Source organism: Podarcis filfolensis, assembly GCF_964270895.1.
Source record: "Podarcis filfolensis genome assembly, chromosome: 2".
NCBI classification, from domain to species: domain Eukaryota; kingdom Metazoa; phylum Chordata; class Lepidosauria; order Squamata; family Lacertidae; genus Podarcis; species Podarcis filfolensis.
Genome location: NC_139605.1, coordinates 69,696,535 through 69,720,382, shown reverse-complemented (window position 1 = coordinate 69,720,382; position 23,848 = coordinate 69,696,535). Strand labels below are relative to the sequence as shown.

Here is a 23,848-nt window from a genome sequence, read left to right as displayed (position 1 = left end):
AAGTAAGTAGTTAATATGATCACCATAAAGGCCCTCAAAAATTCAGAATTTCCGGAGCGCTAGTGGGACTTTCTTCCAATGTAGAAATAGGAAAAGGTAATAAGACAATGGCCCATTTAGAAGCAAGGAACAGGAAGTTCAGGAAAGTCTCTAAGCATCACTCAAGAGAGGAGATGTGGATTTTTTTTAATATAATACATGCAAACATGCCATGGTGTATGGTGATATCTGAATGCAATGATTTTCTGGCATCCATTTACCAATACGTATATGATACCCAAACCACAAATTACTTTTAAGGGCACCAGTTAGTAGGGAAGGAGGGGTGCTACTTTAAATGAAAAATAAGAGGACAGCATGAAAGAAGCTACCAGCATGAGCCTGACCAAACTGCGGGAGGCAGTGGAAGACAGGAGTGCCTGGCGTGCTCTGGTCCATGGGGTCACGAAGAGTCGGACACGACTAAACGACTAAACAACAACAAGAGGACAAGACTCCCTTAAATGTATAAAACTATTTTAAAAATAAGCTGATCATTATGGGTTTATTCAGGCTGCATCAAAAATTTCATGCAAAATTTTGATGGATACATCAAAAGCCATGTGTCTTAAATTGTGATTAAGGCAAAGGAAAATGAATCTGCAATTCCTCCTATCCCCAGCTCTCCCACTTTCATTAATTCTCTTTGTTCCCTGCCCCGCCCCACCCCACCACAATATTTCACATACTTCTTAACACCATATGTAGCACAGTTTTGCCCAACAGCTAGCTTAGCATGCAGGAACCACACAGGCTGCTGGCTCATCTAGCACCCACAAACTGAAAGGAAATCCTAATTTGCTGTTTAAAAACATGCAGCTTCCTGCATGTAGTAGGAAGGTCTCAAGCCTTAGGTTTCCCCCACTCCCTAAACTTTCTAGGGTCGCAACAGTGGTGGGAGCAGTCCATGAACTGTCACCTAATAGCCATCCCTACACTAAAACTGATTTGCAAGAGCAAAAAAAAAAGTTATTCCAAGTCACCCTTCTCCCTTCCTCCTGCAATTCCCCAGGAAACAGGTGCTGAGGTCTCTGGGATTAAGTTTTAATCATCTGCTGCCGCCAAGGAACACAACCCAAGAAAGCGAAGTAAGAAAGCAGAGTCGGTTTTGCTGGTAACAGCTTTCATTGTGACAGCTTGCTCAGACGTGGCGGAGAAAGGGACAGATGATTCATTAGAAGTGCTGAAGTGAACAAGCTGTACAGATTTTGGTACAGCTTCCACCCCCACCCCCCCACCTTCCCGTCACTTCCACCCGCAGAAGGCCATACTAGTCCTATTCATCACACTGCATATATAATTGGTTTGTTGCTCCATGCAATTAACAGGCATAAAAAAGAACCAAATTAGTGCGTCCAGCACAACAGGGTAGAAAGGTAGCCAAAGATGCTATGAACAGGATGCAACTGTATTTGCTGTAAAAGAGGCTTTGCCACACACTTCAGTTCAAAAACACCGGGTCTAAAAATAAAAATTTAAAAGCACTGGTGCCTTCAAGACAGATAACCAGAGCAGTTTTTAACATCAAAGATGATCTATCTTGGGCCCTGAAAATGCCCCCAGCATGGCTTTAAAAATAGATAGGCAGTTTCCTGTTTCAATATAGGAGGAAATCTGACATAGCCAGTTACCAAACTATAGAAGTACCCATTAAACTCCCACAGTATAAGTAATATTTGAGATCTTAGGAGAGCCACTTCTGCTCTTTTGCACCAGCTAACTCAACATACTGGATATATGTTTCACTAGACTCTGTCAAAGTTTGAACACATTATTTTAACTGAGAAGCTACAGGTTATCAAGCTTAACACAGAGCGCTTATCTCCAAGACTCTCTGATTAAATGAATCAAAGAGTTGGAATGGACCCTGGAGGGTCATCTGTTCCAATCCCCTTGCTCCATGTAGGCTGCAACTACAGCATGCCTAATAGACATCTGCTGAAATGGCTCCTGCAAAGGGCAGGCCACTACCTCCCACAGCAGGCTATTCCACTGTCAAAAAGCTCTTGTTAGAATGCTTAGGAGAAATCTGCTTCAATGCAGCTTCCACTAGTACTGCTCTCTGCAGCGACAGAGAACGTCTATGCCAATGAGGCACAGGGATGCTCCACTAGCCCAGCCAAACGATGTAGCAGAATGTCAAGTAGATTACACCACTTCAGACTCCAGGTAGTAAGTATTATTTATTTAGAAAAGGTGTTTCCCTTAAAAAAAAACCAAAAAAAAACCTCAGTGCTATAAGAAAAGCAGCACCACTTGCTTTTGTTAAGTTTTGTTTTAAATATATATACATAACAAAAATGTGGTTTCCCTACCTGCAGTCTGAAATGATGATGTGGTAAAGTGATCTGTATCATTTCAGACTGCAGGAGGACATTTTTTGAAGTCTGCCTTAGGTAAAAATAACCCTGTAAGTAGAAAAAGAGGGAGTTGTGGGGAACATTAAACATGGCCTCCCCCACTTGCAGACTAAGTAATAAGGTTTGTTTTACCACCTCAAGACGTCACCACCTCATTTGCACCTCATTCTGTTTCATGCAAAGATCCAGCCACGTCCAGGTTCACAGGAAGGACAACCAGCAGCCCTTTAACCTGTTCCGCTGTTTGGCCTGACCTGATGGAACATGCAGGGGATTTCCAGGAAGTCACACCCAAGGCTGTAGAAACAAGTTTGGTTCTGCCGCCTTTGTTCGCTGCTGGGAACTTTACTCCTTACTGGACTTGGCAGGGAAAGAGAAGAGAAGAAGGAGCACAGACTGATTCCAGTTTGAAGCTATGCTGCTTGCGCTCGCTGGCACATCCTTGCAGTTGTTTTGCAGGGTGAGAAGAAGGGTTTGCACAAAAGAGACGTTCTCCCCACGCTACTGACACATTGGAAACTGCCCCTGCCCAGAGATTTTACTGAACAGATTTCCACCCCGCCTTAAAAGTCAACAGAATTATTTCCAAGATTGCCATTCCTGAAAAGAACACGTCTGAGAAAGGAATGCTAGCAGGCTACTAGTTAAATGATCATTTGCATTTCCATAACCAAAAGGTATCTCAAATCACTTTTTAACTATCCCTCAGCTAGTGTTTTGCTCCAGTCACTTTACGGCTTTGCATGTTATCAGCATGAACATAGAATGAATCAGCACTGCACTCTGTGGGTGATGAACTTGCACTCAAATATTGGACTAAAACATAGCTGATCCAAAGAGACATAATTAAATGCCTCATGCAAACCTCAAATTTGATGAGAACACAAGCATCTGATGCAGTATTGCCACCACTACAGGTAAGGTCCTGCAGGTATAGCGCACCTTTCTTGAAGCTTGGCAGTCCTGTTGATTCTACTTTTATGAATCACCTGACTCTACAGAAAAGACCAAAAGCTATGTTATATGTTACCAGCTGGAAAACATTTAGCTGAGATCATGTGAAAACTTTATATATATATTAATCAATCTGCTCTTTAAATACGCAGTCACAACTGCAAACCACTCAAGAGACTAGAAAGGTCAACATAAAAAAATGCACCAGAGCCAAATGTTCACAGAAAGATGCACAGAGCAGAAAGCAACATTTGAAGAAGTCTGTGAAATTACAACAGGAAAAGGAGCCAGAGCATACAAGTTCGTCATGTCTATCACTTTCCCTCTCTCCAGGCTCTACACATAGCCAGATAACTGGCAGGGAAATCCCAGTTTAACACATTGCAGAAGGCAGTGAATGACTACCACTCATCCCCAGCCCCACCCAAATATAGCCAGCCATTGCATAATCACATAGTTAGCTTGGCAACACTCACTTTGGGGAAGTATTTTGGAGAAGCAATGTGGTGATATGAAAGATATGTGAGTTATTTAGTACAGTATCCTGGATTAAAGTTGTTTTAGTTTTACTTAAAGTTGTTTTAAGTTTACTTTCACTTAAAGATTGTAGATCTACTTTCCCTAACAATGTTTCTCAAAATTGGGTCTCCAACTGTTGTTAGACTACAGATTTCATCATCCCTGACCACTGCCCTGATAGCTAGGGATGATGGAAACTGTAGTCCAACAATAGCTAGGGAGACAAATTGGAGAAACACTGCCGCAACAGATCTCCAATTCAGCAGTTGGCAAGAATGTGCTTGCTAGGAGAGCTTTAAACTGAATTGTGAGAGGGAGGGAGATAATATTTCAGAGGACAGAGGGACATCAAGTGCTTGGGATAATAACATCACTGGTGTACAGGAAACTGGGGCAGCGGAACAGAAACCTGCTATCAGGCAGCAAAAAACCAATAAGGAAGTAGCTGGAGGGAATGACTCACGGTTTCAGCTGTCTCTATACTAATGCACAGAGCATGGGAAACAAAAAATATAAACTTGGGAATGGCAAATATGATATACAGTGGTACCTTGAGTTACAAATGCCTCGGGTTACAAACGCTTCAGCTAACCTGGAAGAGTTACCTCGAGTTGAGAACTTTGCCCCAGGATGAGAACGGAAATTGTGTGCCGGTGGCGCAGTGGCAGCAAGAGGCCCCATTAGCGAAAGCACAGCTCTAGTTAAGAACAGTTTCAGTTTAAGAACAGACCTCTGGAACAAATTAAGTTCATAACTAGAAGTACCACTGTAATAGTCATTGCTGAAACATGGTGGGATGGGACTCATGATAAAGCATCTGGAAACCAAGCCTTATGAGGAATGGTGCTCCAGAGGGTAGGACCCAAACCACTGGATTAAAATTACAAGAAAGGAAATTCCAACTAAACATTAGGAAGAACTTTCTGACAGTAAAACATGTCTGACAGTGGAACGGCCTACTTTGGAAAGTAGTGGACTCTCTTTCACTGGAGGTTTGTAAGCAGAAGTTGGATGGCCATCTGTCAGGGATTCTTTATCTGTGATTCCTGCATTGCAGCAGTTGGACTATATGACCCTTGGGGTCCCTTCCAACTCTATGATGCAAAAGAACTGACACAAGAGTTATTTTCCATCTTCCCACATCAAAACCAAAAATACTTCAGATATTAAATATTACAGATTACCTTTGCAGTGTATTTATGACAGTGGATGCAGCTGACAAATATTGTAGACACTGCCACATATTTATGGAGTTGAGGCATAATGCCCAGTGATCAATATATTTGACCCTGCTCTAGCCAAAGGGCTTATTTAGGAATGCGATACAGTTTCTTGCCTTCTTGAAAGCTTTTGACCAAACAACTATGAACAAAAAGTCAGATTAGTATTATGCAAGTCACAGCTGATGCGTAGTGAACTTTGCAATGTCCACAACACCATCATAACCAAATAGGGATAGAAAAATCTCTCTCTGAAGCAAAAGAATCTAATACGACATATTACTCTAGGACAACAGTATTCCATGGCAAAAGTTCAAGGACTGAGAATGTGAAGAAGCTGCTAAATAACCTTCATGGTTTGACAGAAAAGTTTGCAAAATTAAATGCACCACAAGCCAGAAAGTAAGCATGCATATATTACTAGCTTCCCATGAAATGTCCCTTTCTAAAGGGCCTGACTCATGATGTTTCTGTGCGTGGGGTTTACTGGGGGTTTCAATCAGCACAGCTGACTCAACTCCAACTTGTTCACAGCCAGGAACCTGTGGGAGGAAGGTTCCTATATCCTATGCTTGAGCACGAGAGGCAGTTCCAAGATTTTTTTAAAAGACGTTTTTTAGACATCCAAAGGAAATCATGCTTTGGTCCAGAGAGGCAGATTCCCAGCATCCTGTTTTTAGCCCTGCAGTTCCTGGTTCCTATAAGAAGCAAAACTTGAGCAACCCACCTCAGCCAGCGTGCACGCGCACACACACAAACACACACACACACACACTGCAATCAGTACCTCCAGCGCACCCTGGAGCTGCAGGGAGTGTGGGTCAAGAATTGCAAGACTCAAGCAGATTAAAGGGACATTTCACACATTACGGCAAGCCTGGTTCTGCTACCAGGTGTAGGTACAAAGGTAAAGGACCCCTGGATGGTTAAGTCCAGTCAAAGGCGACTCTGGAGTTGCGGAGCTCATCTCGCTTTCAGGTTGAGGGAGCCGGTGTTTGCCCACAGACAGCTTTCCGGGTCATGTGGCCAGCATGACTAAACCGCTTCTGGCGCAACGGGACACCGTGATGGAAACCAGAGCGCATGGAAACGCCATTTACCTCTCTCCTGCAGCGGTACCTATTTATCTACTTGCACTGGTGTGCTTTTGAACTGCTAGTTTGGCAGGAGCTGGGACAGAGCAACGGGAGCTCACTCTGTTGCAGGGATTTGAACTGCTGACCTTCTGATCGGCAAGCCCAAAAGGCTCAGTGGTTTAGACTACAGAGCCACCGACGTCCCCTCTCTACCAGGTGTATCCACACTGAAAGATGAAACTAGTCACAGTTCCCCAACGAATGTTACCTGCATGACAAAAACAAACTTACGTGTAGGTGTCGTAGTTGTGTGCACCTAAAAACGTGCCCTGTGAAGGGGACCTCGAGCTTAATGTCCTGCCTAGGCAGGCAGGACAGCCTCATCCCACCACCCACCTGCTTCTCCCCCCCCCCTTGTGATTTTAAGTATCACTGTGGTGGTACCTATATGGAAAGAGTCTGTACAAACAAATCCTTCTCATCCCAAGCAACTTTCAAGTCCAGTAAGCAGCAACCTTAGTTAAACGGAGGAAATCTTCTGCTACATTTTCTGGCCTCTCCACCTTCCGCTGCCTTTGATGATGCCCAGCTACCAATGAATTTCCCTCATCACCAGCTGCAAGTTTAAGATAAAATAAAAAGCTCTCACTGCTGAAACTGCCAAATATGAGGTAATTCTTCCCCCTCTAATAAGCCTCCCCCCTCCACCCCAAGAGACCAGATCCAGCTATTTCTTCTTATGTTAAGGCACTAGAAAGGATGCAGAGTTACAATTACAGGCTGTTAACAGGATGATTACAGGCTTTTTTGATTAGCTAATAACCAATCCCAGTAGAAAGGTACATTTACATTGGCAGTTCCTCATATGACCTAACGCTAGAACTGCCCTACCACAGTGGGGCTTGAATACATCCCACATTAGATGTGTATTTTAACTACTGAATAGAAGCCTGCAAGACTTGTAATCCCCTGAAGGCAGGAATAAAAATCTCTGCTAAAAGTTGGAAGCACAGGAAGGAAATACTGCTGCTGCTTGACAAAAGCTGGATGTCTGAAAAGCCACCCGTCATCTGTCTCCAGTCAAGTCTGCACAACCAAGGAGTGCAGGAAGCTAGAAGACACCTTAAAAGTGGCTTCCCTAGGACAGTGGGCAGTTGCACATACTAAGCTAAAGAAAAAGGCAGAAGCATCGGCTTTAATACTGTGATACCGTACAATATGCAAAGGGCTTTATACAGTGCTATTTTTCTACAAAAATAGGTACTGGAACTCACCATGAACTCCTCCCTTGTTCTCTTATAATGGCAATGGCGCCCACCAGAGAGGTGTCAGAACTGAGTTCCTGGGGGGAAAGCCCTGGCTTTATATGAGAAACCAGCTTGCACACAGCTCACCTGCACACTATCCATTTATGGCAGTTTTATACGAATCCTGGGAACCGTATTTTGTAAAGGGGGTTGAGAGTTGTTCTTGGACCCCTTCACAGCACTACGACTCCTTTCAGTGTCACTTTCTGGCAAGCATTTTCCTGCCTCTCTAATCAGGGTACATATATACTTAGGTAGGTGGCCACTTCATCCATGTTTCCAGTGGATTCTGGCCCAGGAAAAAAACTTATGTCACAATATGCCTTTTAAAATTTGTAAGGTGCCACAATGTGTTGCTGATTTCCTGGAAAAGACACACATAAAAAGTTCCTTTGAAATTTGGTGCTCCCTTCCAGCTGATAAAGGCACCTCCAAGAGCAATGCATCATAAAATTGGGCAATTAGGATTTAATTGAGCAGAAAAGACCATTCTACTGATTCAGTTTTCCCATACTGTACTCCATTTCTCTGTAAGTCTACATCTGTCCTGCTATATAGCCAGGGCAGGCAGGTAAGCACAGATGCATCATTTTAGTTCCCCACAAAGCGATGCATTTATCTTATCCTCATACATTTATATAATATATATTGAAAGAGGGACAACCAATCTTATTGTTCTTTTAATGAGTATGGGCCCCTTCTATGAAGGCACTTAATACTCCACACTCTCAGGGTGAGGGGACACTTCACTTAAGCCCACTCTACAGTTTTGTTTTGCTTCTAAAAGGGATGAGAAAATCAGTTCCTGGCACGGGGCCAATATTAAAAAAAGAAAAAAGGATATAGCATCATGTCCCTACTATTTCACTGAGAGTAGCTGAAGAGGAAGCTCCGCCAGTAAAAATGAGGCAACTTGTTTTTATTTAAAAGCAGAAGTGAGACGAACCAAAAAGCAGGCACATACAGTACCTATCACCACCTCAAAAAAAAACCCCCTTTGTCTAGAATTCATGTTGTGGTTATGTGGTATGGACAATATACATCAAAGCCCACAAGCCAGCCATCTATCCAGATCTCACTTAAACCAAGAGAGAGTATGACTCCCAGGACCAAAACTACTGTGCATCTCTACACGACCTCCAAATATTTGACAATGCATTGCTGGTGGGACTCAATGACATGGACAAGTGTATGTTCAAAAAAGCGAATGCAGCTGTAAGAGTAAGATTAGGGAACTGGCTGTCCACCCTCTGCTCCCTTTGCCCACACACACCCTCCCCATTCACTTCTGCCACTCCCAGCTTTTTCCTTCCACCCAAATCATGCTCCCAGAAGATAGATAAAGCAAGGGAGGGGAGAGGCAGGATATGTGGTTTAAACCCAGGGAATCAAGTGTTGTTTTTATTTGATTTATACTGTGTCCACAGTAACAATAATTCATGATCTATTTCATTTTATATGTATAAGTGTTTGAGTATCTGGGGATACAAGTTACGTTCAGTTTGGGGGAGGATGGACTCAATTCTAGAAAAGAGTATGCTATAATAAATTTGTTAAAAGGTGCCACAATATTTCTTGTTGTTTGTGCGTACTACATAAACCTTACCACATTAGGACACTGCTACCATAAAATTAAAGAGTTAGTCCAACACAATACAAGCTTTCCTCCTAAGTTTTTTTTTAACTCCCATGAAACTCGTTAACAAACATTTTTATTAACTGCCAGAACTCTTTTATCATCTGAGACATACTTTTACAAAGCCAGACTTGCATAGCACACAACCCACAGGGAGGAAATGGCCTCTTCTTCCTCAACTGGTGGCTAACCAGTGACAAGCCTCAGCTAAGTGGGGTGACAGGCAGACAATTAAGCAGCACTGCACTGTGCCATAAAGGATGCAGCCAACCCACATAATACACTGCCTAGGGATGGCATGAGGTTTAAAAGAAAATGTGGCAGACAGATGTAAGAGACAGCTGCAGAAGTTCCAAAGACATAACCCATGTAGTGGTAGCAAAGCTCAACTTCTCATACAAACTATTGTTGTAAAAAAAGAAAGGGGTGGGTGACAGAAAACAGCAATGCACTTTTGGAGAACGTTTGTTTGAAGCCCTCTGTTATTCAGGCCAATTCTCCTTGCTCCCACTTGCTGACTCAAAACTTGGACTCTCGACTCGGGTGCTGTGATTAAAAAGCTTTATTCCAAAAATCAGCCCAGCATCCCAACGAAGGCCGAACTACAAGCTACAAGATCATAAGGAGCTCCACAATACATGGCTAAGACGCTGTTCCAATGCTTGATGTGCCCTCTAAGGTCCCCTTCTGAAGAGCAGGGTGGGAAGACATTTATGCAGTTGCTTTCCTGATTATCACAACTGGGCAAGCAGGCAGGCACTCCTACCAGTAAGCAGTTTTCAAGGTCTATTCATGCCAGCATGGTCAACTCCATGTTCTTGGAGACAGAGGTGGAGACAACGGGACGGGTTCACTGTCTGATGTACCCGTAGGCTCCTCACTGGTAAGGGGAGATGCTGAGTCCATGCCGATGGCAGTGACATTGTGCTTGGGATATACTATGATGGCAAGGCAGGCAACTCTTCTGAAAGCCCTCTCAGAACTTTCTCTGGATCCAAGGAGTTTGGGGAGATCTTCAAAGCAGGAAGCTTACAGGTGGACCAGACTCAGCCTAGTTACCACCCCCTCCCTTTCGGCTTACCTTCCTGGCCTACGCTGACAAAGTAGTTCAGGAAGAGACGGAAGACAGGTATAGATGAGTACAGAAAGGGGTTGCTGTGGGACCCAAGCCAAAAGCCACAACTGCAGTCTTCCATTACTATGAACAGAACGAAAGGGAGACTGTGGAGATTCTGGTAGAAAATTAACCCCCTTCTCAAATCATTGACAGCTGTTACATAACGTGAAGCCAAGGTCTTTGAATGTAATCTATATCCTTTAAAGCCATTTGCTATGTACTCCTCTGGGATGCGCATTGCAACCTACAGTTTTGCAATTCCAGCACAGATTTGATGTTGCAACTTTCCTTTCCCAGCATAATTTGTGTGTATTTCTTTTTTCCAAATGCACATCTGCATTCGCTCCCGAGTGTCCATCACAAGAGTGCATCCTGTATTACTTGCAGAACTCACCACCACTGCACCACACACATGAACAGAGCAGAATGGACTTGCTGACTCCCCTTAGGCCTTGTGGAACTTTTATCAACTGGCCTTAAGCAACAGCAAAAGTTACATCTAAAGCATTGCTATGCACTCATAAAGGAATACCAAGCATTATGTCAGATACGGAAACTGCTCAAAAAGGCTTATGTATGACATGGCTGTCAGGTTCTCTTTTCATAATAATATACTTGCTGGGGAGAGATGGGAATAAAAAAGAAAAATTAATGTAAGGCTTATGGACTCTAACAAGCTGTTGCATTGGCAAAGCAGGCAAAACCTCCAAAACTTGTGACCCACCAAACCAAAGACAATCCATCAGCCATGTTAGGGCCTCCTTAGTGCTTGGCAACCTCCACTACCTTTGCAATCCTAGGCAAGCAACAACAAACAGAAGGTTTTGCAGCTCCCAGTGGACTGCCTACCATACATGACTAGCTACAAGTTGTGCAGGCCTGGGATCGGAGCAGGCACTCGTGTTCTCTGCTGACACAGTGCTGCGATTTGTGGATTATTGTAGTGAATACAAAAAGGAAGGTTTGCAAATCCTTAAAATCCCATTATTCAGAAAACCAAGGAAAAATGCTACCCTTTGATGATGATGAACTCAGAACAGGTGGGAATTGTGCATGCAAGGTGTTAGGTTTTTTTTGTTGTAATACACAAAACCTGCATAATGGTTCATTCTCATCTGTGCTAACCGTCACCCACATATTGAAGAATCAGTCGTAGGCTGGAATCTAGCTAAGCATGAACAGCAAAAGATAAAGCAGAAGGGGGGGGAGTAATGTAGCATGATCAGAGCATAAAACAAATCCCTTTAATCTAGAACAAAATTAACTTTAGTTGGGGATGAAGCTTAAGTCTGCACTCATAGGAAAGGCAGAAGGAATGGTTTGATTTTAAAACAGCAGCAAATACAAGTTTTAAGAAGGGGCTTTACCACACTGTTTATGTTTACCACACTGATTATCTAGCAAGCTTGGCAGGATCTGAGCAGGAGGTTGTGGGATAATGGATCACAGAGGATAGGTTGGCTCCAAGAACAGCCTAGTTTCATAATGTGACATCTGTAGACATTCGCAGTTCAAACTGCCACCATGCAGATCTGCCACAAATTCCAGGCAGGAACAGTTCAAGCAAACACAGTTGATGGGGTGATCTTGCCTTTCCATAATGGTCTGTGACACAGCAGCGTGGAACTCCATGCATGCCTTATACCTGGAACCTTGATTGGTACATACATGGATGGTTTCTCCTACTTGACTTCCTGTGCATTTGAGTGCAGAAAAGAGATTTGAAGTCTTCCTTTCTGAAACAGAACTTAGGACTATGATGGAGAACAATCCATCAGGAATCTGCTCTCCAGTTGAAATTCCCATCTGTGTCCCATTTAATTCAACAGAACATTCAATGGAAAAGTTTCCAGTGAAGTCAGTGCACTTTCTATTCCTAAAGCACAGAAGAATTGGCTGCTGAGTTTGGACCAGTTGGTCTTAAGGCTATTAACAGAACAAGCATCTGCCCTGTACATTCACATTCAGGTCTGGGCACCTTATTCCTTCCCATTGCCATGCCAAAACTTTCATTCTTGTAGCTACAAGGCTAACAGAACCTGGTCTTGAAGGATAGCTCTGCTCCTTTAATAGTAGCATGTGTGCAAGTCAGTGTAATATGTTCAGAAACTTGCTGAGTCACGGTGATGGAAGAAAATATATTTTCCCCTTAAATGTTAAAAATGCAAAAGCTTTTTTAAAAAATAAAATCTGGAGTTAGCAACTGCATTAACGCAGCAAAAATATAATGGGGGGAAAACCCAGAAAGACTAGATGAAAGTATTTGGCTCCTCATTGTCATTTGGGCAGAAAAGGGCAAATAAAGTTGTCATGGAACTTCCCTATGAAAAAAGGTTACAACATTTAGGCCTTTTGGTTTAGAAAAAGGGTTAAGATGCAATCCTAACCCCTGGCAAGAGAAAAGAACTGATTAGAACTACTCCGCTCCACCAGTGGAGATTTACCATGGAACATTATTTCATGCAGAGGTTTTTATTCTCTCCTGACAGTTAGCCATGTGGAAACCTTCAATTTAAACACAAAAGTACTTGTGCAAACTAGTTTGTGTGTTAAAACAGCAGAATGCACTACAAAGGACTGCAAATCTCACACCCAAAAACATTCAAGGTGTAAGGGGGGGGCGGGAATCAAGGATAGAATTCAGTGTAGTGCTCAGTGGAGTATGTGCATAGGGAACAATGTCCAATCATGAAACCGGGCTTCCCTCTCCCTCCCTTCTCCTCCTCTCCCATGCCCCTTAAACCTGATCTGGGGTTTCTCCCAACCCTCCAGAGCAGATTTAGAGGGTGCAGGGGGCACTCAGAGACAGGAGATGAGGGAAATCCCACTGCATGAGCAGCCCTCGTTCCATGTGCACAACAACTTAACTGAAACCCACCCCTACTGCTGTAATGTATTTAGCTGTCACCTGTTACACCTGATGCAGAGATGCAGCAGTACTGCCTGCTTTCAGTGGAGCACCACCTTGTGTTTCTTCATGAATCTCTCTTTTGGACATGCTCTTCTGCATTGGAGGTAACCAACAGTGCAGAAATCACTGATCCAAATCCCACCTGCTGCAGAGACGCAGAAAGTTTAAGGGGTGGATTGATGGCTGGTTGTTTGTTTGCAGCATGAACCTCCATTCCCTAGAGAATGCAGCCAAGAAAAGGAGTTCCCCTTTCTTCCAAGTGCAACAGCGGCCATCCCAGGGACTCAGGATCAAGACTAAAATTTCACACCATTTACGCTGCCGTGTATGGGTGGACAGACAGGCTAGTACTTTTTGTGGGCTAGTGACTTCTACAAGGTCATCTGCAAGTCTGGAGCAAAAATAATGTAATGTGCGTGCATAAGGCAACATCTGTTTCATAACAAGCCTGGCTCTTTACGCATTTCCAATGTGGCCTTTGGGTGCTTGACTGAGTTGCCCAGCCCTTTTTTAGACTGTTCCCTGCTGCTGCTTGTCATATTTGTTAATCTTCAACACCCACTATTCACATTTCATCTCTGAGTCTCACTTGGAGCTTAGCATTTGCAAAATGTTCTGAATAATTTACACATGTCATTATGAGCAAAAGAAGAAGGACATGTGTTGACGAAGAACAGGCCACTCTGAGTATCAAGGAAGTGATAAATGGAGACGAGAGGAAAATGCCACAAGCCCTATTATTCAAAGGCTGCTCCTTATACATCAAACCTCAGTAAGCCTTAAAAAATATCCCTCAATGCAAGATACGGTAACTCATACACTATTTTTAAAGTAATTTGACTGCCCTATTTGTTCTCTACATCTTGGTTCATCAGGAGCTGTTCAGTGCAGTACTTGTACTATCTTGTGAGAAAAAGCACTAGTAGTCAAAGACAAAAAGGCTAGTACTGGTACCTTGGTTTACAAACTTAATCAGTTCCGGAAGTTCATTCTTAAACCAACGCATTCTTAAACCAAGGTGCGCTTTCCCATAGCAGCGGGGGACTCAATTTACATTCAACAGGAAGTGGAACATGTTCTGCTTCCAAGGCTAAGTTCACAAACCAAAACACCTACTTCTGGGTCTGCAGTATTCTTAATTCAAGTTGTTCATAAACTAAGCTGTTCTTAAACCAAGGTACCACTGTACAGCTCATATACAACAGGCTTGTCCAACCACACTAGAAAAGTAGAGCTGTGAGTCAACTTCATTCCGAATTCAGCCTCCACATTCTCACTTTGCTTAATTTGTGCATATAGCATCTATGTTGGAGATTATGTCATGTCATAAACAAGAAATCTAAAGAACTGCCAAGATAGCTATATGTCTCATCCTCAAACACATCAGAGCCTAGAGAGAGAATATATTGGGCCTGAAATTCAAAGGACAAACAGTACTGAACTGGTAGGATGCTTGCACTAAATTCTAGGGCATCGAGTCCAGATTCTTGGAGCTCTTTGAATCTTGATTTTCACACCCAGAAATTGGGGTTTGCCCCACCACCCCCATCTGAATTTTGAGACATGGGGGACAAGTGGAATATCTACAGAAGGAGAATACTCCTGTACATTAATAAAAGGATAAACATTTTAGGGTTGTGTTTTATTCTTAGGTTTGGTTTTACTGTTATTCTTATTCTTACATTGTGAGTCACTTTGAAATGGCTTCATGTAAAAAGTGACAAATAAATATAATTATTAAGAAGAATAAAAATTAAATAATGAATAGGGTATTTATGCAGATAGTTCCAAGTAGAAGAGAACTACAATTTGTAAAGTTCCAGAATGCTCCAAGGACTTTATTAGAACTGCAGTCTCATAAACCAGGCTATTTCAAATATCACGAGTTTTATGTCCCATTATCTTACCAGAAAGAATTCTGTGGAACTGCAGGCAGTTTATGCCACAATAAGATGCTAATTCTAAACCAGATAGCAATCTCTCGCATGTGGAAAAACACAAAGGCTGCGATTATACTGCTGGTCACGAGCTTGCGAAATTGTGGCTATGTTCTCCATTCAAAATATAAAAAGACAAGTTCAAAGTAAAATTCTGAACAGGCATGATCAGGACCTCTATGAGGAGATTTCAGATAAAGAAAGCAGCACAGAACTTGCACACTTCAAACGTGACCCAAAAGTGGGAGGAAGGGTCGTGAAATAAACTTCACAGCTACAGCTGGATGCTTCTGAGCAATCCTACAACTGCAATCCCAAAGAACACAGGCCATGAATAGTCAGGCCAGCTGCCCTCCTTTTTGGATGAGCAACTCAATGCATGCTAGTGGGAGCCAAAAATAAGTTGAGGCATGCAAAGCTCCCAAGCTGCCGTGTCAAGTGGGAATGCAGCATCATGTCACGTGGCAGCATCTTGATATCTGTCAACACAAGGCTTTGTCCCAAAGGAACCCCTGCAAAGCAATAAAAATAAAAGCATACATCTGTTCAACCAGCATGGCTGGAAGGTCTCAGAAACAGAAGCTAAAATGAAATTAAAAGGGCTCTTGGAAATGTGCTTTCCAAGAAGCGTAGAAATAACCGCATAGCAGAACCCAGAAATTATTTCATAACTGTCGAATTTATATTATGCCACACCCCCAGTGCCACACATTCACCTGTACTCACTAGACTCCTACACAAATACATTGCGCATTTCTGCCAGGTTCAAGGATTGGCAAATCCTTTTGGCCCATCCCAAGTAGGGATGAGCCAAATGGCAGCTGGTCCCACACAGGCTGATGGAGGTAGCCCTCTCTGTCTCCCTCTGGTGCCGTCAGGTGGAATGGAGACAGTTCTGAGGAGGCCCTAAAAGAGTTACAGTGGTACCTCGGGTTACATATGCTTCAGGTTACAGACTCTGCTAACGCAGAAATATTACCTCGGGTTAAGAACTTTGCTTCAGGATAAGAACAGAAATCGTGCTCCGGCGGCACAGCAGCAGCAGGAGGCCCCATTAGCTAAAGTAGTGCTTCAGGTTAAGAACAGTTTCAGGTTAAGAACAGACCTCCAGAACGAATTAAGTACTTAACCCGAGGTACCACTGTATAGCAAAATACTTGAATTGCTTGCCTTAGCCTAGGATGCAATCGGCAGCAGAAACAGCAGCAAGTGAAGTTGTGTAGCATTATTTGGTTAGCCAGCCATTAATGCTGCACACCTATCACATTACCAATCAATCACCATACTCTTATAAATACGTCAGCACAATAATGGCCCCCACAAGATTACAGTTGGTTTGCTTGGATCTCTGTTTAGGTAATAAAAATGTCAACATATTGGCTTGGATCCTAAATTAACTTAAGGAAGTTCAGGCCACACCTCCCCAAAGGTGCTCTAGAGAGTGGGGGCTGCGGGGGGGGGGTGCTTCTGAAAATGCACAGAAAGGGTGGTGGGAAACTTTCCTTCCATGAGCTTCCTTAAGTCAACTTCTCTTAGAATGTCAAGTATGGCTTTGAGCAAATTCCTCTACTTTTCAGCAGCTCCCCACATTCTACTCCACAATCTTCCAGAGGGCCTTTGGCAGAGGGGTGGGAGTCTATCCTTCCTTCCCACTGATAGGTATAATACTGGTCCAACATACAAGAGTAAAACTCTAGTGAGATAACTGATACAACTTCTGTAACTTGTTTTCCATAAACACATGGAGAAAAACAAATGCAATTCACTCAAATGGTCAAAAGCCCAATGGTGTGATACATACGTTCTCCTTAAATATAAGAAACTCCAGATTCCATGGACTCAAAGGAATGGAGCCATGTGAGGGGTAAATCAGCATCAGGAAAAAAATGGGCAGGGCAAAGAGATGTAAGGGAGTCTCTCCTATCCAACCTGTAATCCTGTTCCAGGATTTCATTCACTAACTTGGAGTGTACAGATGTACACACTTCTACAAAATCAAGGCCAAGGTGTATCAATACTATTGCACAGTTTCAAAGTTACTAGCTAATAGAAAGTCATCGCAGGCATCGAATACCGTTGCCAGCCTCTAGTTTTCAAAAGACTTCATTCCCAAAAATCACACTTCCCAACAGGTTGGGATTTTGCTGGCTGCAACAGTCAGGTTCTACCACACACCTTTATCTCAATGGGCTTAAGCTCAACAATTGAATTCAGCAGGATCTATATAAGATTATGACTTTGCCTACAAGGAGACTATTTTATCGCTTGGGGCCTTCTGAGCAACTCTCTCAGGTAGGCAGGTTCTGCTGTGCCTTGCCATACACATACATTTCCCAAGAATGCTATGTCATTATCAATGACAAGCAAGTGAGCACAAACAATGCCAGTGATGAGACAGACAAAGCCCTCAAGGCTTGTTTAGTACAATTAATTCTTTCAAAGAGCTCATCATAGGAGTGCAATTATTTGCCTTTGGCTCACAAAGAAGCAGACCAAACAGCAGGCCGCCACTCAATACACACCGCTGGACTGCTTCAGAATGAACCATTTCAGCAGACACGTACGCAAATTGTGTCTCAAGACCATGAATTCAAAGGCTGTGTTCACACTATACCTTTAAAGCACATTCGAAGCTCACTCTTTCCTGCAAAGAATTCTGGGCACAGTATTTTACCTCTCACAGAGTTACAATTGCCAGCAACCCTTAAACTCCAGCACCCAGAATTATTTGAGGGAAAGAATTGTGTACATGAATGCCTCTGGAATTTTGAAGAGAAGGGGCAATAACCATAGGGAGTAAAGTTATTCGGGGGACATGGCCTAGCAGCATTAAAGATATTCTTAAGTGTTCTTAAAAGTTCACACAATTTAGATGCTTACAAGCTAGTACCATTGTTCTGCTAGTTTTCCACTCTTGGAAATTAACAGAGAACCCAAGTGATTTTAAGATTTCCATGGAAATTCCAAGTGAGTGCACATAACGCCTGTAACATTTGTTTTCCTGGTACTCTGCCCTCCACCATTCCGCAACAATATCCTGTGACTGAAGAATTTCAGATGCAAGGACAGCTCTGCCAAGTGCTAGAGACAGAGGGAAATACAACTGTTTTTAAGCCAAACTGCCCAGTCTATAAAACAGCAGTGGGAAACCTTGGGGTGGGGGCCAAATGCAACCTTCCAAGCCCCTCTTCCTCTGGCTCTTGGGGCTGTCACTTAAGCAATACTCACAAGGAGCCCCACTTTGCACCCTTCTTGCGTGTTTTTGCCTGGCAAGAATATGCCCTTGAACTCCAATAATGCCATTTGATTTCCTGAATGAGGATGGAGAGAGGTGGGTGTACATGCAAGTAGAAATCTCTTGCTGGAATGTAGGCTACTGTACATTCACACCCACTGCTCCTTCCAGGTTTTCCCCTGGTCATGACCACCATTGGACTATGACCCGCATAAGGTTGCTCAATGAGGAAATGTGGCCCTTGAGCTGGAAAAAAAATTCCCCCATTCACCATCAGTTCTCTTTGAATTGTTATACACACAGGCCTTTCACTTTCACAAAAGGGCCAGGAGGAGTCCAATGATCAGTCAACAATAGCAGACATGCTTTTAAAACTATATAACCAAAGCAAAAAAGCCAGTTAGTCTACAATCAGACTGCTTTTTATATAATGCCACTATATAACGAAAGGCTGTTCTTATCTTCCCTCAACACCTGTGCACTGTGCACATGCTCAGAGATTCACATTAATACTGCTGTTCCTAAGAGAAGCATAGCCATTAACTACAGAATATGAACTCTCTCATTAGGTTTGTAGTCTGGTATTAAACAGCCAGATTTTCCCTGTCCTCTGTGGGGGTTTTTAATTGTTTTTCCACATGCTTTTCTCTCTACCATGCTTCTCTCTCTACCTGTGCTATACCAATGCAGGTGAAATTTCAAGGATTCTAATACTACTGAGTCTGATCTGATTCACGGTTTCCCTTTCAGATTTAAGACACTATAACAACCACAACCCCTTCATCATTCCCCCTTGCCATTCAGACGCCTGACACCACAGGGAGATTGTCACTCACTCTTAAGGGCTGCAATGAGCGACTTTCCATCTTTTATGAGCTCCTTGATGAACTTGTTGGTCTTGTCCAGTTCAGCTTCGTGAGACTTCAGCCTCTCTCGGAACTGAGGGCTGTCCAAACAGCAGTCACTAAATTCCAAGGCAGGCAGACCCATGGTTCTGGGGTGGATGTGGGGGGGGGGCGTTTCAGAGCCCTTCCAAAACGAAACCTTTTGCAAAAAGCTAATCAGCTGGAAAGAAGCAACACACAGGGAATGAACCGTCCTTCCCAAAACGCTTCAGAAACAAAACAAAACAGCTTGTAAAAAATGAAAGTATATGCAGTTCATTCAACAAAATTAAAATATTCACCCACTGAGCGAGCAGCCTTTATTCTGCTCTCCCGGGAGGTCAGATTTTTCAGAGCCCCCGGAGGCAAAACAATTGAAATGATGATGGTTATGATGATGCTGATGATGAAGAGCAAGCAGGTCAGGCAAGGTTTTGCACCGAGGAGGAGCTGCTTCAGATGCCAGGGGGAGAGGACAGGAGCCGTTTGGAAGAGGGGGGCGGTGCTGCTGCTGCTGTGGCTGCTGCCGCCGCGGTAGTAGTAGCAAATGCCGCGGCCGCCGCCGCCCGAGGACCGCTCATGGCGAGAGCTCCCAAGCACGCTGCAAATTCAAGGCGCGGCGACCGCTGCTGCTGCTGGGTCCTTCTCTGCCTCTTCTCCCTCGACCCGGCCAATGCTGCTCTTGCTGCTGCCCTCGCCGCGTAAGATAAGAGCGCCCGGCGGGGTCTCTCGCGCGGCCTCTAGCAGCGGCTCCTCAGCTCAGCGACGGCATCCGGGATCCGCCGGGAGACTCCACTTCCCCATTGGAACGCGGGGCATCTTTTTTTTCCGACCGCGTCGTCAGGAGGCGGAGTGGGGGGGGCGGTGTTTGGGTTTTGTTTTTTCCCCCCTCTCTCTTCCCCCCCCTTCCTCAGAACGCAGCCCCGCCCCTCTCGCGCCCGCCGCAGCCAATCAGCGCCGCGCCTGCTCGCGGGGCAAAGAAAAGGGAAGGGAGAAAAGATGTCCCTGCGATGACAGGCCGGCGGGGGAGGGCGGGGCCAGAGTTCTGTCAAACCGCATGGAGCTCCTTGTGTGTGTGTATATATGTGTATGTGCGCGTCCTCCCACCGCCGCCCTCGCTCTTTCCCGCCTTCTTAAAGGCACAACCTCCAAGGGAGGGGAAGGCGAGGGTTGCTCAAGGGCATTTCTCGTAAACCTGTTGCTAAACACTAAAGGGAACCCAGCCATTTTCTCTGCAGGGAACCAATTAAGCAGGCCCCTTGAGGCATGTTTTTGGCACAGAGAGGTAGTGGGGACTGAGCCTAGCAGTCCTTTGCAAACAACCACAAGCCACGTTTCTTCTGGCCTCGGCTCCACACACAAAAAAGAGGTCCTTTTCATAAGGGGCGTCACCTTCTGTTTCCCCTCCTTCTTTTTGGCCCCTGCGTTCCATAGCAGCCTGAAATACAATTACTGTATTTTCTGTGCCTGTTGGTCTCGTTCTGCCTTTTGACAAAGCAGGGCAGAAATTTCCCCCACGGGGGCAATTTCCCCCAACTAGAAAGCGCTTTACCTGTGGAGCTTTTGCCTGGTTGGTAGTATGACTCCTCCGGTGCAAGCTTATGGTGAACTTCCGCGCCCATTTTATAGGTGTATAAAACAGCTTAAGCGGTGGCCGACAGCCGACAGCTGTAGTCAGACACACACTCAGTCTCTGTCTCATTCTTTTGCAAACTGGCTATACAGTACTTCTCATCCCCCCCCCCCCGTCTATCCCCTCCCTTTCTCAGCTGGAGATCTGTTACTTTCTGTAAGCTCTAGTTAATAATGCATTTCAAAAGCCAGAGATTTTCAACTATTAGCTTCCATGGATAAAACATTAGCGAAACACCCTGGGCCTGGGCTATTAGCCAGTAAACACACCAGCAAAGAAATTATCAGCCAGCAGCCACTATAATTGGGTAACCCAATTATATTTGCCCAACATATATTAAATAATATGGTCCCAACTTTTAACACACATATGTATGTAAGAATGTTTATAAAATGAACCTTGCTCCAGGAAGAAGAAAATTACCATGAATCACTACTGCATATTATCTGATTTATGTGTAAGGAAATTTACAATTGCCTACTGATTAAAAAAAAAAATAGCAAAGAGAGAGGGAGACAAGACTGGCTAAGAAGAGCCAGATGGCAACCCTATTTTTCAGGGCTTTTGTCAGGATTAATGCATATGAAAGGGTGGCAGGAAGTTGATTTTAGCACTTTTTAACATAAATGAAGACTTTTCTTATCCGGTACATTTTACACACCCAAAAACACTGTAGAAACCAACATTGCACCAGACATTCCCCATTGTCACATTATCGAGGAAATAGTGTGATATATTTCTAACAACAATCCTTGAATTCTTTCACCATATTACTATGTCCCTCATCACCCTTCCATCTGTGTTTAGGATTATCTCTTCCATGAAATGAAGGAATTAGTTGTTTCAGGTAATTTGCTGTGCTCTTCGAAACAGATGGGCAGAGTTAGCACAGTTCTAACCAACTCACTTAATGCTTCAGTTGTTTCACTTATATGCCACCATACGCCTTTGCTACCAACTTCATGAACAAGTCGTGTATTCTTGTAAAGTATCACAGTAAAGTCTTAACTGCCCCAGTTTTAAGATACCAGCAGTATCCCACTAATCCTCGTCTTACACTGTACTTCAGCCCTATCCTCTGATGAAAGCTAGTCATGTGCAAGGATCAGTACAATCCTTTTCTTTTACCCTAGTGGCCTTAATGGAATTGACTCCAAGGTAAGCAAGTATAGGGTTGCAGCCAAGTGTAGTACTGAACTGTCCTTCCTTCACTATTCTGCCAGAATAAATACAAAGAGGACACTGCAGATATGCAACAACAACAAAAGAGTCCCACCCCAGCCCTAATTGCCCTTTAGATTGCGTCTAAAGTCTTTGTACATATGGTGGTATTATGGCTGGTCTCACAGAAGTGCAAAGTCATGCCTCTACAGTATTTTGGAAAAGAAAAGTGCACAGGTACATAAAAGCAATGTCTGGGAAAAGGAGTACACACCTCAAGATTAATGGCAGGAGCCCATGGCATAGTCTGCTCCCAGCTATATAACACATTTAAAGGAAAATGTAATACAAACATTATGACTCAGAACACAAACACCAACCCATGTGTCTCTACTGCAGCAACTGAATGCTTCATTTCAGAAGTGAGGGTGTGTATATTTCCTTATCCCTCCCCCTCCCAATGGAGATATTATCTCTAAGCAGTAGAAATGGTCCTTGTTTTACAGTGGAAGCTGATGTCTTGACATGTATTGTTGGGATTCAGGGCCTTAATTCCAACCACATATTTCACCCCTACTCCCCCCAAGCCCCACAAAAACCACTTGTGGCCCAGTCCTATGCATGCATTATTTGAACTACAGTTCAATAGAAAAAGATTACAGGCTCACTGCATTTCCTATACCACTAGCAGAGCTAAAGAGCCTGCTGGGTTGCAGAGCCATATAGGTTCACTCTTGAACAGGCATGAAGATTGAATAAACGGCTAATTGAATTGCCTTTGAAAGGGCTGAAGAGGGGGGAAACTGTGAATGAGAAATGTGAGAGCACTACTATGCCAGATTTTTCCTTTCATCTTCCAACTAGGAGACAGATAGAGGAAGAGTAGCTTCCAAGAGTTATGCAATATAAATGTGTGGTTTTTAAACTACCTTCAGGGAACATTTTTCATATCAACTTGTCTGCCGTGGAGTTTCTGCACCTTGCAGAAATTTATAAGGCAGACTGTTAGGCGTATACACAACTTATGCAAGGACCTAGACAAGGTATGAGAAATTAAAACCGTCAACCTTGCAGAAGCCTAGGGGCAAGCCTAGCCTAGCAGCACAGTAAAGCTTTTTCTACTGGCTGCCTTCTAGGACTATAGGCATCGCCAAGTACGGATGCAAACAGTAATCAACAGCAAAATCCACTCTCTCTAGTATAGAGGTAGGAAACATTTTCAACCCAGTGGGTCCGATCCAGAAGCCCTTCACCATACCCAACAAACCACTTGGACCTATTTTTCCTTTGCAGTGCAGTTTGAACTCAAGCCACTCTGCAAGGTCACTGCTAATCAACTGATTGTTGTGGACTTTAAGCCTTGCTTCCAGGAGGGATCAGCTCCACTGGGAAGCTCCTGTTGGAAGCTCCCCAGTTGAAGGAACCCCAGAGGGGCTTGCATTTAGCACCTAATTTCACAGACACCAATTGCAAGCCTGCCAAGCAACAACTGCAAGTGCATTTTAAAGCTCTCAGTAGTTCACTTCTTGTCTTTACCTGTCCTACAGACCTGGAGTTAGGGTATTTACTTACTTACTTAGTTATTTACTTAGAAGATCTGAAGATCTATGGGTGGTTCACAGCATAACATTACAAAATAAAAACATGAAATGCAATAAAAACAAGAACAAAGACAAAGCAGCCACAGTAGGAAGACCCTACCTGGTAAATACATATAAGAGTTATTTCCCTTCCTGGGACCACCTTGCTGCCCTTGCTTCTGTTAATAAAGAACTGTCATGTGGAGCGGAAGGAAGATCTGAGGACCATATGAGAGCAACAAGGCATCAATCAGGCGCCAAACACAGGAACCAGAATAC

General features: G+C 43.7%; 1 protein-coding gene across 10 annotated transcripts in view; it reads right to left on the bottom strand.

Annotated features, from left to right (window-relative positions):
* The window catches only part of ARHGAP26 (Rho GTPase activating protein 26), a 205,830-nt gene extending 184,978 nt beyond the window's left edge, over positions 1–20,852 (bottom strand). For 8 of the 10 annotated variants that reach the window (XM_083600209.1, XM_083600214.1, XM_083600217.1 and 5 more), the window contains exon 1: positions 19,148–20,109. In XM_083600209.1, coding sequence (XP_083456335.1) covers positions 19,148–19,301 — 154 coding nt within the window. In that variant the 5' untranslated portion in view covers positions 19,302–20,109. Of the gene's footprint in view, positions 1–2,531; positions 2,594–19,147; positions 20,110–20,747 lie in introns of those variants that run through there. The other 2 variants (XM_083600216.1, XM_083600211.1) reach the window with 2 other exon arrangements.
* Positions 20,853–23,848: the final 2,996 nt, after the last annotated feature.